The sequence below is a fragment of the Oryza sativa genome, chromosome 3 (genome assembly GCF_034140825.1).
Source record: "Oryza sativa Japonica Group chromosome 3, ASM3414082v1".
Lineage (NCBI taxonomy): Eukaryota > Viridiplantae > Streptophyta > Magnoliopsida > Poales > Poaceae > Oryza > Oryza sativa.
In genome coordinates, this window is record NC_089037.1 from 31,996,855 (window position 1) to 32,008,984 (window position 12,130).

A 12,130-nucleotide genomic window follows, 5' to 3' on the forward strand; every position below is an offset into this window, starting at 1 on the left:
GGGTGGATCATCCAGCAGCAGCGCTCCCTCCGCCGCTTCTCTTCTCCCTCCGGCGGTGGTGGAGGCGTCGGCGGCCGCCGATTTTTTTTTGCAATTTTTTTCCATGCCAATTGCTAACCGAATCGGATTGTGTACGTGGACGAACGGGACGAAAATAGATGTAACGAAAGTAAAAATACGAATATTTATATTAGTTATAGATATAAGAAACCTACATACATATCTCTATCTCTACTATTATAAAAATTAAAAATATTTTTACTGGCATTTTGGTACATCATCCGTGTATGAGTCGATTTTTAAGTTCGTTTGCTTTTGAAAATACATATTATTATTTGAGTCGGTTTTTAAAATCGTTCACTTTTAGTATAAGAAATAAGTTTAAAAAAAAAACTCTGATGCAAAGTTGGATATATACATGAGCTGCAGTTATTCGCACAGTGAATTTCATCTTTATTAAACCATATAACAATAATAATAATAAGATTAAAATAGACTTCACCCGTTGCAACGTAGAAGCATTTTTTCTAGTATTGAAAAAAAGAAAAGAAAAAAAAGAGGCGGCGCGCCATATGGGCCGCGCCCCAGCATCTAATGGTGCCGTTCCCAGGTAGGCTACGCGGTCTGCCGTGCACCAAGTTCAGGGGATGTCGCCTTTATGTGTTTGTTTAGGCAACACATCCCACCGTCCACCAATCTCACGATCCGCGACACCTCAAATCTAACGATTCAACGCTCGTTCCTCTTTGCTCGTACTATAGTCGGATCGGGTTTGCCTCGGCTCCACCGCTTCCGAATCAAAATCTTCTTCTTCTCCCATCAAAATCTTACCGGTCCCCTTTTTCTCCTCCTCTCCCCTTCCACCGAAACCCTAGGGATGGCGTCGCCGGCGTCTCGGTGCGTCCTGCTGGATCCAGGTGTGCCCGACGTGTTCTCCATCGGTCCAACGGAACAAGGGTGGGCGTCTATCGACTTGAAGAAGAAGAGGTACCAAGGGTGAGGGAGGTACGGCCCCTTGTTGGCGGAGAGCGTGAAGCTCTATGCGCGCCTCGCCGAGGAGCACCCGACTCTCTCTCGGTTGGCCGTCTGCGCCGACAAGAATATCATCCACTTCATCGTGGCGGAAGAACTCAAGAAGAAGCAAGCTTCCAAGGCCGCCGAATCTTCACCCCCCGGCCTCATGGTGCCGGATCTGGCGATTCGCGCCATCGAGTTCGACAAGATCGACGAGATCTCAGGTGTCACTGCCCGCGTCGAGGTCGCAGACAAGAACCTCATGGTCCTCTCCCTGTCCTTCGTCTTCACATCTAGCAAGCACTACCTCCTCTATGATGCCATTCACGCATCCATGTCCATGATCCCCATCCCGAATTGGTGCTGCGATATCTACTTACCGTCGAACCCTCTCCCTGTGCGGTACGGTGATGAGTACGCCCTAGTCCTCTTTGCCAAGAACTATCCCTACAAGAGAGAAGGACGATCCACCTGCATTGACTTGCTCTACCTGTGGACGCCTCCAAAGTCGTCGTCACCTTCAACGTCGCCACCACCGCCACCACCGCCTCCGCCGCCGCGAGAGAAGATGTACCCGAATCCCTCCGGTGAACCGTGGCACACCAGGAAACCGCGCTTCTCGAAGGAGACGCCAGCGTCCTTCTGCCACCACGTCAAGTTCACATCCAGTAGCCATGCTTTCTGGGCTGATCTCACCAAGGGCGTCCTGTGCTGCCGCATCAAGGACCTCTTGGACAGCTTCTTCGTCCATTTTGACTTCATTGAGTTGCCCCCTGGGTGCAAGTCTGACGCCCTTGATGACTCCGATACTGGGCCAGCGGAGATGTTCCGAACCATGGGCTGCAGCACTGGGGACTTGATCAAGTTTGTCTCCATCTCCTTCGATGATTCTGTGCCGGAGGACGACAAGACGGTGACGGAGTGGACACTGGACATGGGTACCTTGCAGTGGACCAAGGGCGAGGAGCTGCGCTTCGGAACTCTGTGGGAACTGGATGACTTCAAGAAGGATGGATTACCGGAGACCGAGCCAGTGTACCCCCTGCTGAGCATGGAGGAAGGCGATGGTGGAGACCTTTACTTCATACTGTCCAGGCCAATCATGCGGTGGGAGGACCCTGCGGTGCACCACGTCTGCCGATTCAACATGACAAGCAAGAAGCTTGTGTCCAACCCTCTTTCCTGGCGCCCAGATAAGATTGTTCCTTCTGGTTTGTTGGGCTGTGAATTCTTCAGACACCTTGATAGTCAGCGCCTTGTTCCTGACAATAGGAAGATGGATGCGGGCAAAGTGCAATCCTGGGTCGAGATGGAGTCAGGTAATCAGTTTTGTGATTATACACACAGCTGCTTTTGAATTTCCAGTTCATGCATGCTGAAATTGGTAACATCTTAATTTGATTGCACATTTTATACATGCTGATGTTGTGAATTACTACACTTATTACTCATTGGCTTGTTTGCAACTGTACCAAACATGTTATGGCACTAGCATTGTCATTCACCTGACTTGTGTACTGTTTTCTTATATTTTATACATGCTGATGTTGTGAATTACTACTATTACCCATTGTCTTGTTTGCTACTGTAGCAAATATGCTATGGCAATAGCATTGTCATCCATCTGACTTGTCTACTGTTTTCTTGCCCAGCATTGGAGGAAGTTGATGAAAGCATGCAGAGAGAGATATCACGGAAGCAAATGGTGTGGTCCGGGAGCCAGGTAGATTTGTTTTGTGTCAAGAGCACTGATGCTGTACCAGGAGGGATCACGGATGCTGCACAAGGAGGAGTATCAGACGGGCTACAGGGAAAGCTGATAAAGCCAAGGGAGTCCAACAAGACTTTGCGTCCGGCCAGGCAAATCAAGGCAAATCCTCGCTATTATGGACCAGAATGGGCCGTGTAATGTGAGCTGTAGACAGCTGTGTGGTGTTGCGAGTGAGAGAGGAAAGAAATGAGTGGGTAGGTGAGATTCAGATATAAACCGATGTAACCAACTGAAGAAACTAAGAACTGGCAACTTGGAGGCGATGGCGGCGGTGGCTCAATCCTGTTGGATTGGAGCAGAGTAATCAAAATTGGTTGCCTAATCTCGTTCGTTCTTCCTTGAGTTTTGCTTTGTGTTTGATTTAGAGTAGCTGTTATCATTTTGCCAGGCAAGTTAGGGAGATCAGACTCTGAATTCCATCATTCGATGTTCGCAAGCTGGGTTCTTTAATACTTCTGTTTATCGGCACCAGTATGTTTTTGCTTGTCGATCTCACAATCTTATGTATGCACTGAAGTAATATGAATTTATCTTGGGTTAACTGCTTTTGCAAAAACTCGCATACCTTCTTTGGAGATGGCTCATGCTCATTCTATAGTGCTTTCAGTTTGACGTGCTAGATGCTTGCTGATACATATATCAATTCCTAGTGCTTCTCTGTGGATGGTGTGATACTCTTATCTGCGTCATAATTTTGGTCAATTTGATGCAATTGAATTCCTAACCATCTTGATCCATTATATAGTAACTAGGAATTTGCCCATGCTAACGCTACGAAGAACGCAAATCAAACAACCAAAAGACGATATTATTTGCGATCATCGGTTTACAACTGAATTGTACTCGTATATATATATATATATGTAAATTCACCATAAAACCCTGTAAATTCCTATTAAATGTTTTCTAACTAATTGAAATCCTTGAATATGTCCATAACTTTGTAGACACAAATATTGAAGCATCCACCATCAGCTTGCTAATCTTCACATGATTCTGTAGATTCCGAGATGAATCGTATTGTAAGATTCAAACAACTGTGCATAAGAAAACAACACAAAATTGTATAGTTATCAATCTCCATTTTTATTAATCTGGCATTAAACATGTACATGCTGCAAAATGTTCTGCTCATTCAGGTATAACTTAGCAAGTAGAAACAATTAGTTCACATTACTTATCAGATTATTTCCAGAACAATTGCAAGCAAGCAGCAAGCCGCAGCATCATTGAAGTGCATGGCATCCCTGCAGCCCCACTTCCATCTTGTCCTGAAAGTTAAATATGATGTCATCAGAAATAGCAAAAGCACATTCTTTAGAAAATTTATGTTTAACATTTTAGACTGATATGTCTGGAGCGGCAAGGACATGATATATAGGAATAATTTGCTGTATGAAATAGGCTTCATTGCTACAGAAACACCAGAATTAAATTCCATTCAACAGTGCGTATATGTAAATTTGAGCATGGAGAAATGCATAACTTGTCCCTATAATGCACAAGTAACAAGAATCACCTCAGAAATATAGAACTGACCTCTGTCGTGAAGGATTCCACAGCCTCCCCGATCCTGCAAAATTGAGCATTTTAGTATTGATCAATCACCTAGCTAACACAATTCATAAGCCCAATCTATTTTAGATACCTATTATACTTGCCAAATTTCATAAATCAGTAGAACGTAGTCAGACAAAAGAAAATGCAAATAGACATGGTACAGACCATTTACCACATAAACATACTGGAGAGATGGTACTATACACCGCAACAACTACATGTATCTCAACCTCATGATACGACCACTGATCAGCACCTTAACCTTGGAATACCGCCAATTTGAGTGCAGGTGTATGTCAACCTAGTTTTCCCAAATTGATCCATACTTATATATTGCCCATGCTTATCTTACATGTGGAATATTTCTGTAAGAAACAATCAAAATCTTCCCTATAATCCCTCTTTGAATCTCCTAAAGATAGAAGATGAAGACGTAGATTAAGTGTTTTACGCAAAACGATGTGGTAATAACGTGTGATTAATTGAGTTTAAATTATTACAAATTTGAAAATTGGATTAGTCTGATATTTTAGAACAACTTTCATATAGAAAGTTTTTGCACGAAATACACCGTTTAGCAGTTTGAAAAGCGTGCCAAAAGAATCCAAATTTTAATCCACTTCTATAAGCAGAAACGAACGGGGCATCAGAATGAAAATAACAGAATGGCAATAAAAAAGCACTATTTAGCCTAGTATTAACTACAGAAAACAACAGCCTAGTGAATGCAAACCTGAAAGTCATTAAGCTCCACATCACTGTGTGCTTCCCTGTCATGGTCACATAGACTAAATATTTGCTACAAAGCCCTCACACACCGTCGCTTTAGAGATTGTGCCTCTTGATCAAACAATGGAGCTATTGGGTTAAGCATAGCCTTTTCAGCATAGTAGAAGACCTCAGGAACTTGCAAATATCCATAAATTATATTATATAGTTAATCCAAGCCTTGCACAATATCTGAAATTCTATCTCAGGAAGGCACTGATTAAAATTATCAAGTGCATAGTACAGTAGATGTTTGATCAAGTTACACTAAAAATTATCAAGGCAGATATGGGCAATACACTTAGTACATTGTTAGAGATGGACAGTACTATGTTCTCAAACTGAGCATCAGGAAAATTAGTGATCCAAATTTTTTACTAAAGCCCTGAAAATCATGTATTAATTCCATAAGACTACAGAGCATTTCATCAAACTTTAGCAATCAAGTTGTGTACATCAAAATAGCAGGCAATGCAACTAACCATGCATAAATGCAACAGTGGGATTCTGCTTGCAGAACATGTATCTTCCATCGCAGTATCAACATTCAGAGTCAGGAATGAAAAAATTGGGATTTAACTTGCACAGCCAAATCATTATAGCTTCATGTGCCAACTCTTTCCCCTTAGCCTTCTATGTAACACATGATTGGAAATATGTATAAATAGAAAAAAAATGTCTTATACCAAGGAATTTTAGTGCAAGTAGTTTTTTTACGAAAATGTGGAGTAGGAAGCATTCCTTCCCTCCCAGATTACAGAAAAAATATACACTCTCCTGCTGAGGATTTTATACATGAAGGAATACAAAGGAATGTTAGAAATATTAAATATAATGCCGAGTTGATGTCAGGAGCGTATCGATCTTAGAACTGCTTTGATATATCGGGTTCCCACCCACCTAGTATGCGACAACTGTTTAGAAATTAGAAGAGTATAAAGGTTTGACATCCACCGAGAATTTTGAAAACAAATTACAGTTGATAAAAAATATTAGCCTACAGGATATCGATTATTAACTATTCACTCTTGAGAGTAGTTCAAAAAATATTTGCTTAATCTCCTGTCTTACTTAGCACTTTGTCGAGCACTTGGCAGGCATAATGTACTCAAGCAATTCATCAAGTCCTGCAGGGAAGAATCAAGCAATTCGTGAAGCACGTACCAATAATCAAGGCGGCCCGGTCCGTTGCCTATCACGATCATGTCCTGCACGACGTCATCCCGTTGGTCCCGTGGCCGCCCGTCACCACCAACCGATGACCTGGGCGAAGCAACTGAGGGCGTCGAGCAGCGGGTGTTCGGGGACGAACGCAGCCACCACCAAGCACGCCGGCGCAGCAAAACCGCCCTGGCTTCGACCGACGCCGCCACCACCAAGTACGCCGCCGCAACACGGCCGCCCCGGCTCTTCGCCCAACGCCGCCCAAGCACGTCGGCGGCGCCCAGCCAGCCGCCAGCCTCACCGCCAACCACGCCAGCTCCTCGGCCGATGTCATCAGCCGCTGCCACCGGCGTCTCACCGGCCAGCCGCGCCGTCGCCCGCGTCTCCCGTCGTCCGTCTCCCCCGCCAAACGCCGCCGTCCTCACGCCACCAGCCGCCGTCGACCGCTCCGTCAGCTCACCGGCCAGATCAGGTGGTGACGGGCCAGATCCAGCCACGAAAGGGCCAGATCCGGCGGCGGCACAGCGGATCCGCAGCCACGCGCCGCGCCGCCGCGAGGCCTTCCCGGTGCGCTGTGCCGCCTCCTCATGCCGGAGACGGGTCGCCGCCGGGGGTGCGAGAGCGGCAGGGGCAAAAGTCCCTGCGCCTGAGACGACGGCGGCAAACCGTGGGCGGCGACGGCGGCAGAACAGCTTGAGGGGAGCGATAGGATAAAGCCACGGAGGAGGAGATCGCGCAAGGGGATAGGGAAGAGATCCGGGTGGAGGGCGCGGTGATTTGCCGGGGTAGGCGAGGCGATCCGGTCTGTATCGGATTGGATCAGGAGGTGCTCGAGAGAGGCGCGCGGATGCGGAGGCGGCGCGGCGATTGCGGCAGAGAGGGAGGTGTGGGACACGCGCGCTGATATGGGACATTGGATCTAAATTCTTCAGATGGGTTTCAACCGTTGGATGTGTCACGTGATGAATGAGTAAAACAATTTGTTGAACCATAGGATAGATTATGTGGGAGCATATATGGTGAATTGGACAGTGTTCTGTGGATATTTACGAAGGGCATTAGGCTGCTGCTTGCCGAAGCAGCCGAGCAATCATCTAAAGCTTGGTTAATCCTTTTCTTTTTGTTAGGACTATATTTTGAACGCTAGAATTTTTCTTCACATTGAACCTGCAGGTAGCTGCTGAAACCTCTACAGCCTACAGGCAGAAACGTTAGTTTGAGCATACATGATTTTGTCAGGAGGCAGAGATCTCTGGACCTACAAATCACGGAACCGGATCCTTTGACATAGTGACGTAGCGCTCGACCATCCGTTCAGCATCCAATGGAGTTGAGCGCGCACAGCACACAAGCTCGGCCCACGGCAAATAAAAAACGGTCCACATCTTCGCGTTGACGCTACCACGAGCCGCTGCGGTGCAGCCGGTGGTAGCGTGGTGCACCGTGCCGCCGCCACAAGTGAGGGAGGGGAGGCCTATGCCGCCGCCGCCACACGGCCACAACCCGTGCTTCCTGATGAAGCCCACTCTGCCACCGCCCTCTTCCTTGACCCCGTCCCACGCCTCCGCGTCCTCCCTCGTGCCGTCGTGCGGGAGCCTCGCTGCGCTTCGGCTGCGTGGAGGTCCGACTCCAGATCGCGTATCTGACGGCACGGCAGCATTCGCTCCGCTGCAGTTCGTCCTTTGTCGTTCGTCCCAGAAGCGCATCGTCCAGTCGTTCAACCCACGTCGCCAGGGAGCTCCGGCCACCAGAACTGCCGCTCAACCTCCTCGAGTTCCTCTCGAGCTGGTGGAGCGCGTCGGCCGTCGATGTTCCCCATGCGTGCCCCACGCGATGTCGCCTCCGGCGAGGGCAAAGTAGAACCGATCGAAGATGACGCTTTTTTTTCATTTGTTAAAGAAGACATCAAGAGAGTGTAATGTGTTAACCAAGAAAAGGAATTTGCGGCCATGAACTGATGAGAAAACGAGTGATTTTTTTTCCTTCAATTTGTTCCTCGTGTAGCTCACTAGCTCCCCGACGGCGAGGACGGACTAGTATTTCCAGCCGACCAAGTTGAAGATCACGGTCGGGTTGCTCGATCCCTACCCCAGCTAGGACCTTGGCTTCCTGCTCTGCTTCTTGCTCCTCTGGCCAAACAGCTTGGACACAGGCAAATGCTACCCAGTCGTCGACTTCACAAGCGGCATACTCAACTCGGGGACATATCCGGTGAAAACCATCAAATAAGTGAAAACCCGTGAAAACCACATCTAAAAGTTTTGTAAATTTATGAAAAAAATTACTAGAGATAGGTATAGGCATGAAATACATTCATACCAAATCTCATGTTCAAACTCAACTTCATTTGAGAGAAACAAAAAAGACAAATTTCGGGTGAATAGTGTTATGCTACTATTCACCTCAAATTTGTCTTTTTTATTTCTCTCAAATGAAGTTGAGTTTGAACATGAGATTTGTTATGAATGTATTTCATGTCTATACCTATCTCTAGTAATTTTTTCATGAATTTACAAAACTTTTAGATGCGGTTTTCACGGGTTTTCACTTATTTGATGGTTTTCACTGGATATTCCCCCACTCAACTCAGATGGTGTTTAGATCTAGGAACTTAACTTTAGTCTCTGTATTTAGACACTAATTTAGCCTATTAAATATAGACTACTTACAAAACTAATTATATAAATGAAAGCTAATTTGCTAGACAAATTTTTTAAGCCTAATTAATCCATAATTAGAGAATGTTTACTGTAGCATCACATAGGCTAACCATGGATTAATTAGGCTCAATAGATTCGTCTCACGAATTAGTCCAAGATTATGGATGGGTTTTGTTAATAGTCTATATTTAATATTTATAATTAGTATCCAAACATCCGATGTAATAGGGACTTAAAAGTTTTAGTTCCATCTATACAGGGTCATACTTGAACAACAGCAGAAGCCAGCGGCGCAGTGAATGACAACGAGCGAGTAGCACACCGGCGGCGCCCATTTTTCCAAGAGCGAGCAGCGAGCATTCGATGCTTGATGGACGGCGGATCGACGGGCTACTGCCCTCTGTATTAGTTTTTCCTAAGTCAGAGGATCCGGTTCCGCAAATCACACATAATATACTCAGAAAGGCCTAAAAATGATGTGAAAGTCCTGAAAGCATGGACCTACAGTATAACACGCAGGCTTTCTCACACAGATATTTGTGGGTAAAAAATATGTAGTTTTCAAGTTATAGGAAGTTGAAATGCTCTGTTTGCTGAACATTGCTGAACATATCCATAATCTACGTGGTAGCTAGCTTATATTGGAATATAGAAGTAGGGAGTAAAACCCTAGGATAGTACAATTTACAGTGACTGCCTTTGGGCAATGAAGGGATGGTTGTGTAAAACCCTGCAAAATCTGTTGCACTAAACTGAAAATCTTGTAAAAGTTCTTGCGCTCGTATTTCATCCTTGAGATTATTAGAAGATAGCACTTCTCCCCGATATAGAATTCCCTATTTACAACGAGCATGATTGCAGGAATAGGCATGTATTTATAAACTGGATGATTCAGCACCTTTTCTTTGTTATGCAGCAGGTTTTTTTCGTCAAGGAAAAACTTCATATAGACTTTTTCCTTTCCTTTTGATTAAAATAGGTGGTTCACCGAAGACTGTTGCTTTGTTGTCACGGTCTATCGCACTAAGAAATGCCATTAAATATTTCCACATTACATAGAGGTCAATCTTTCAGGTGATAAAACTAGGAGTATGAAAAGTCCTTCGGCACTTGAGGTTTTTTGTCTAATGAATCTTTTGCCAGGGCACTGCCTACTGAATCTTTTAACCCATCAAGTGTTCAGAAATATACCGCTGTGCACTTAAATGTTACAAATGTGTTTTTGCTACAATTGAATGTATCGAACTAAAACAGGTTTAAGCCCTGAATTGAAACTAAACCACATATATTCTGCTATAAGCCTCCCCTCCTACAGTTGGTCTTACGTTCTTAACATCCTCCTCCCAAATCCCAAATCTTTCTAGGCTTCTAGCACACCATTGAATGTTTCTGCTATCATCACAACTTGAATTTATAGACCAATATCTTGATATATGACACAGGCTGAATCAAAACAAATTACTTAGCGTCCCCAAATTTTTTTCTCTCCTCTCCTATACTTCTGTACCTCTCTTTTATCCCACTCTACACATTGCAAAAGAAGACTTACTTCATATTAAAATATTCACCATTCACTATTGCCGGAACAAGGAACACGAAAAGGGTTCATGTAAGACAGATTGTAAGCTGAATATTATTTTGCATTTTTAGTCTAGCAAAATATTATTTTCAGTATTGCCCAACAATTTTAACCTGAGGCCATCAAGGTTGTGTTCTGTTCTTTTGCTGTCCAGCAATGGACGGAGTGGAGGATATCATTCAAAAAAACAGAGATCAGATGAAGACTTGTGAGATCAATACAGAGCAAGTCTGTCGTTGTGGTGCGACCGTGCGAGTTAGAGAGATCAGGTTGCCAACTTACCATCACTTCGTGCTCACAAGCTGGGTTTGTTTCGCTACTGCCTGAATGGCTGAATGTCCTTTTAACACTTCATTTGTCTTTCGTTACTACTCTCTCCGTTTCATGTTATAAAATATTTTTGACTTTAGTCAAAGTCAAACTGCTTTAAGTTTGATTAAGTTTGTAGAAAAAAATAGTAACATTTTTAACCCAAAGCAAATTTATTATGAAAATACATTCAATTATTGATTTGATTAAACTAATTTAGTATCTATCTATTATATTATTAAAACAGCTTTGAAAGGAGACACTACGTTCGCCGTGAAGGCTAGAAATTCCCATATTAATCAGAGAAAAAGAGAAAAATCTATACCATTAGATTGGAATGGATTAAAGTAAAGGGTGTAGATTTATCAGAAAAAATTCTCGCAGTAAGAAACAAACTCTATTCGATACAAATAGGAAAGTAACTCCGATCTTTGATGTACATCACGAATATGCATGCATGCATGTCTGAGTCCTTATTATATTTGGCTAGGATGTTGTCCGTTTTGGGGGAAAGAAAAAAATTGAATACCATATGGATTCCAAATAGAAAAAAATAAATCAAACGGATAGCTTCGATACAGACGTGGATTTGGATTTTGAAGTGAAAAAGGAATTGAACGATCACTAGATCTGCCCACAGCTAACCCAATTTAATTGATGCATTCAAACTTGCAGCCAAATAAAATTCAGAAGCTAGCATATCATAATACTGGCCGCAGATGAAAAAAAAAAACAACACATCCAGACTACCAATACAATTATTCTTCAATATAGGTTGTGTTTAGTTCCACGCTAAAATTGGAAATTTCAAGAAATTGGAACAATGTGACGGAAAAGTTGGAAGTTTGTGTGTGTAGGAAACTTCGATGTGACGGAAAAGTTGGAAGTTTGAAGAAAAAATTTGGAATCTAAACAGGGCCATATTTAGTCCTTACTCCCTCCATCCTATTTTAAGCGCAACCATGAGTTTTCGTGTCCAACTTTGATCATCCGTCTTATTTGATTTTGTTTTCAAAAAATATTAAAAAAATAAGTCAAACATAAAATACAATTCATATTTTATCATCTCTTTGAAAGGAGACACCATGTTCGTTGTGGGGCTAGAAATTCCCACATTAATCGGAGAAAAAAGAAAATGAGAGTTTAGGTAAAAATACAATTTAAAAATAGCTAAAATTCGAAATTAAAAATAAGCACTATTGAAAGAAGAGTCAGTATAAGAACTCGATACGAGATTAATTAATATTCGAAATAAAAATAAAATAAAATCCAAAATTAGCAAAACAGAAAAGAAAAGAAGAGTTC

The 12,130-nt window shown here is 43.4% G+C and overlaps 2 protein-coding genes across 5 annotated transcripts; one reads left to right on the forward strand and one right to left on the reverse strand.

Moving 5' to 3' along the window:
* Positions 1-788: 788 nt before the first annotated feature.
* Positions 789-3,107, forward strand: LOC136351270 (uncharacterized). Its single transcript, XM_066309032.1, has 2 exons — positions 789-2,333; positions 2,667-3,107. Exons 1-2 carry the CDS (start codon positions 1,181-1,183, stop codon positions 2,921-2,923), a joined length of 1,410 nt encoding a protein of 469 aa, XP_066165129.1. The 5' UTR covers positions 789-1,180; the 3' UTR covers positions 2,924-3,107.
* A 465-nt stretch (positions 3,108-3,572) lies between these two features.
* Positions 3,573-7,206, reverse strand: LOC136355862 (uncharacterized). Of its 4 annotated transcripts, XR_010740387.1 has the most exons (5): positions 6,278-7,206; positions 5,079-5,251; positions 4,325-4,358; positions 3,963-4,056; positions 3,573-3,822 (listed from the first exon to the last, which is right to left on the reverse strand). XR_010740387.1 is itself a non-coding variant. In XM_066309034.1 (4 exons), the coding sequence occupies exons 1-3, from the start codon at positions 7,189-7,191 to the stop codon at positions 4,012-4,014; spliced, it is 993 nt and encodes a 330-aa protein (XP_066165131.1). In that variant the 5' UTR covers positions 7,192-7,206; the 3' UTR covers positions 3,573-3,822; positions 3,963-4,011. The 4 variants fall into 4 exon arrangements, 2 of the variants coding, with proteins under 2 accessions (XP_066165131.1, XP_066165130.1); XM_066309034.1 differs by lacking the exon at positions 5,079-5,251; XM_066309033.1 differs by lacking the exon at positions 5,079-5,251 and having other exon boundaries at positions 4,305-4,358.
* Between the last annotated feature and the right edge of the window lie 4,924 nt (positions 7,207-12,130).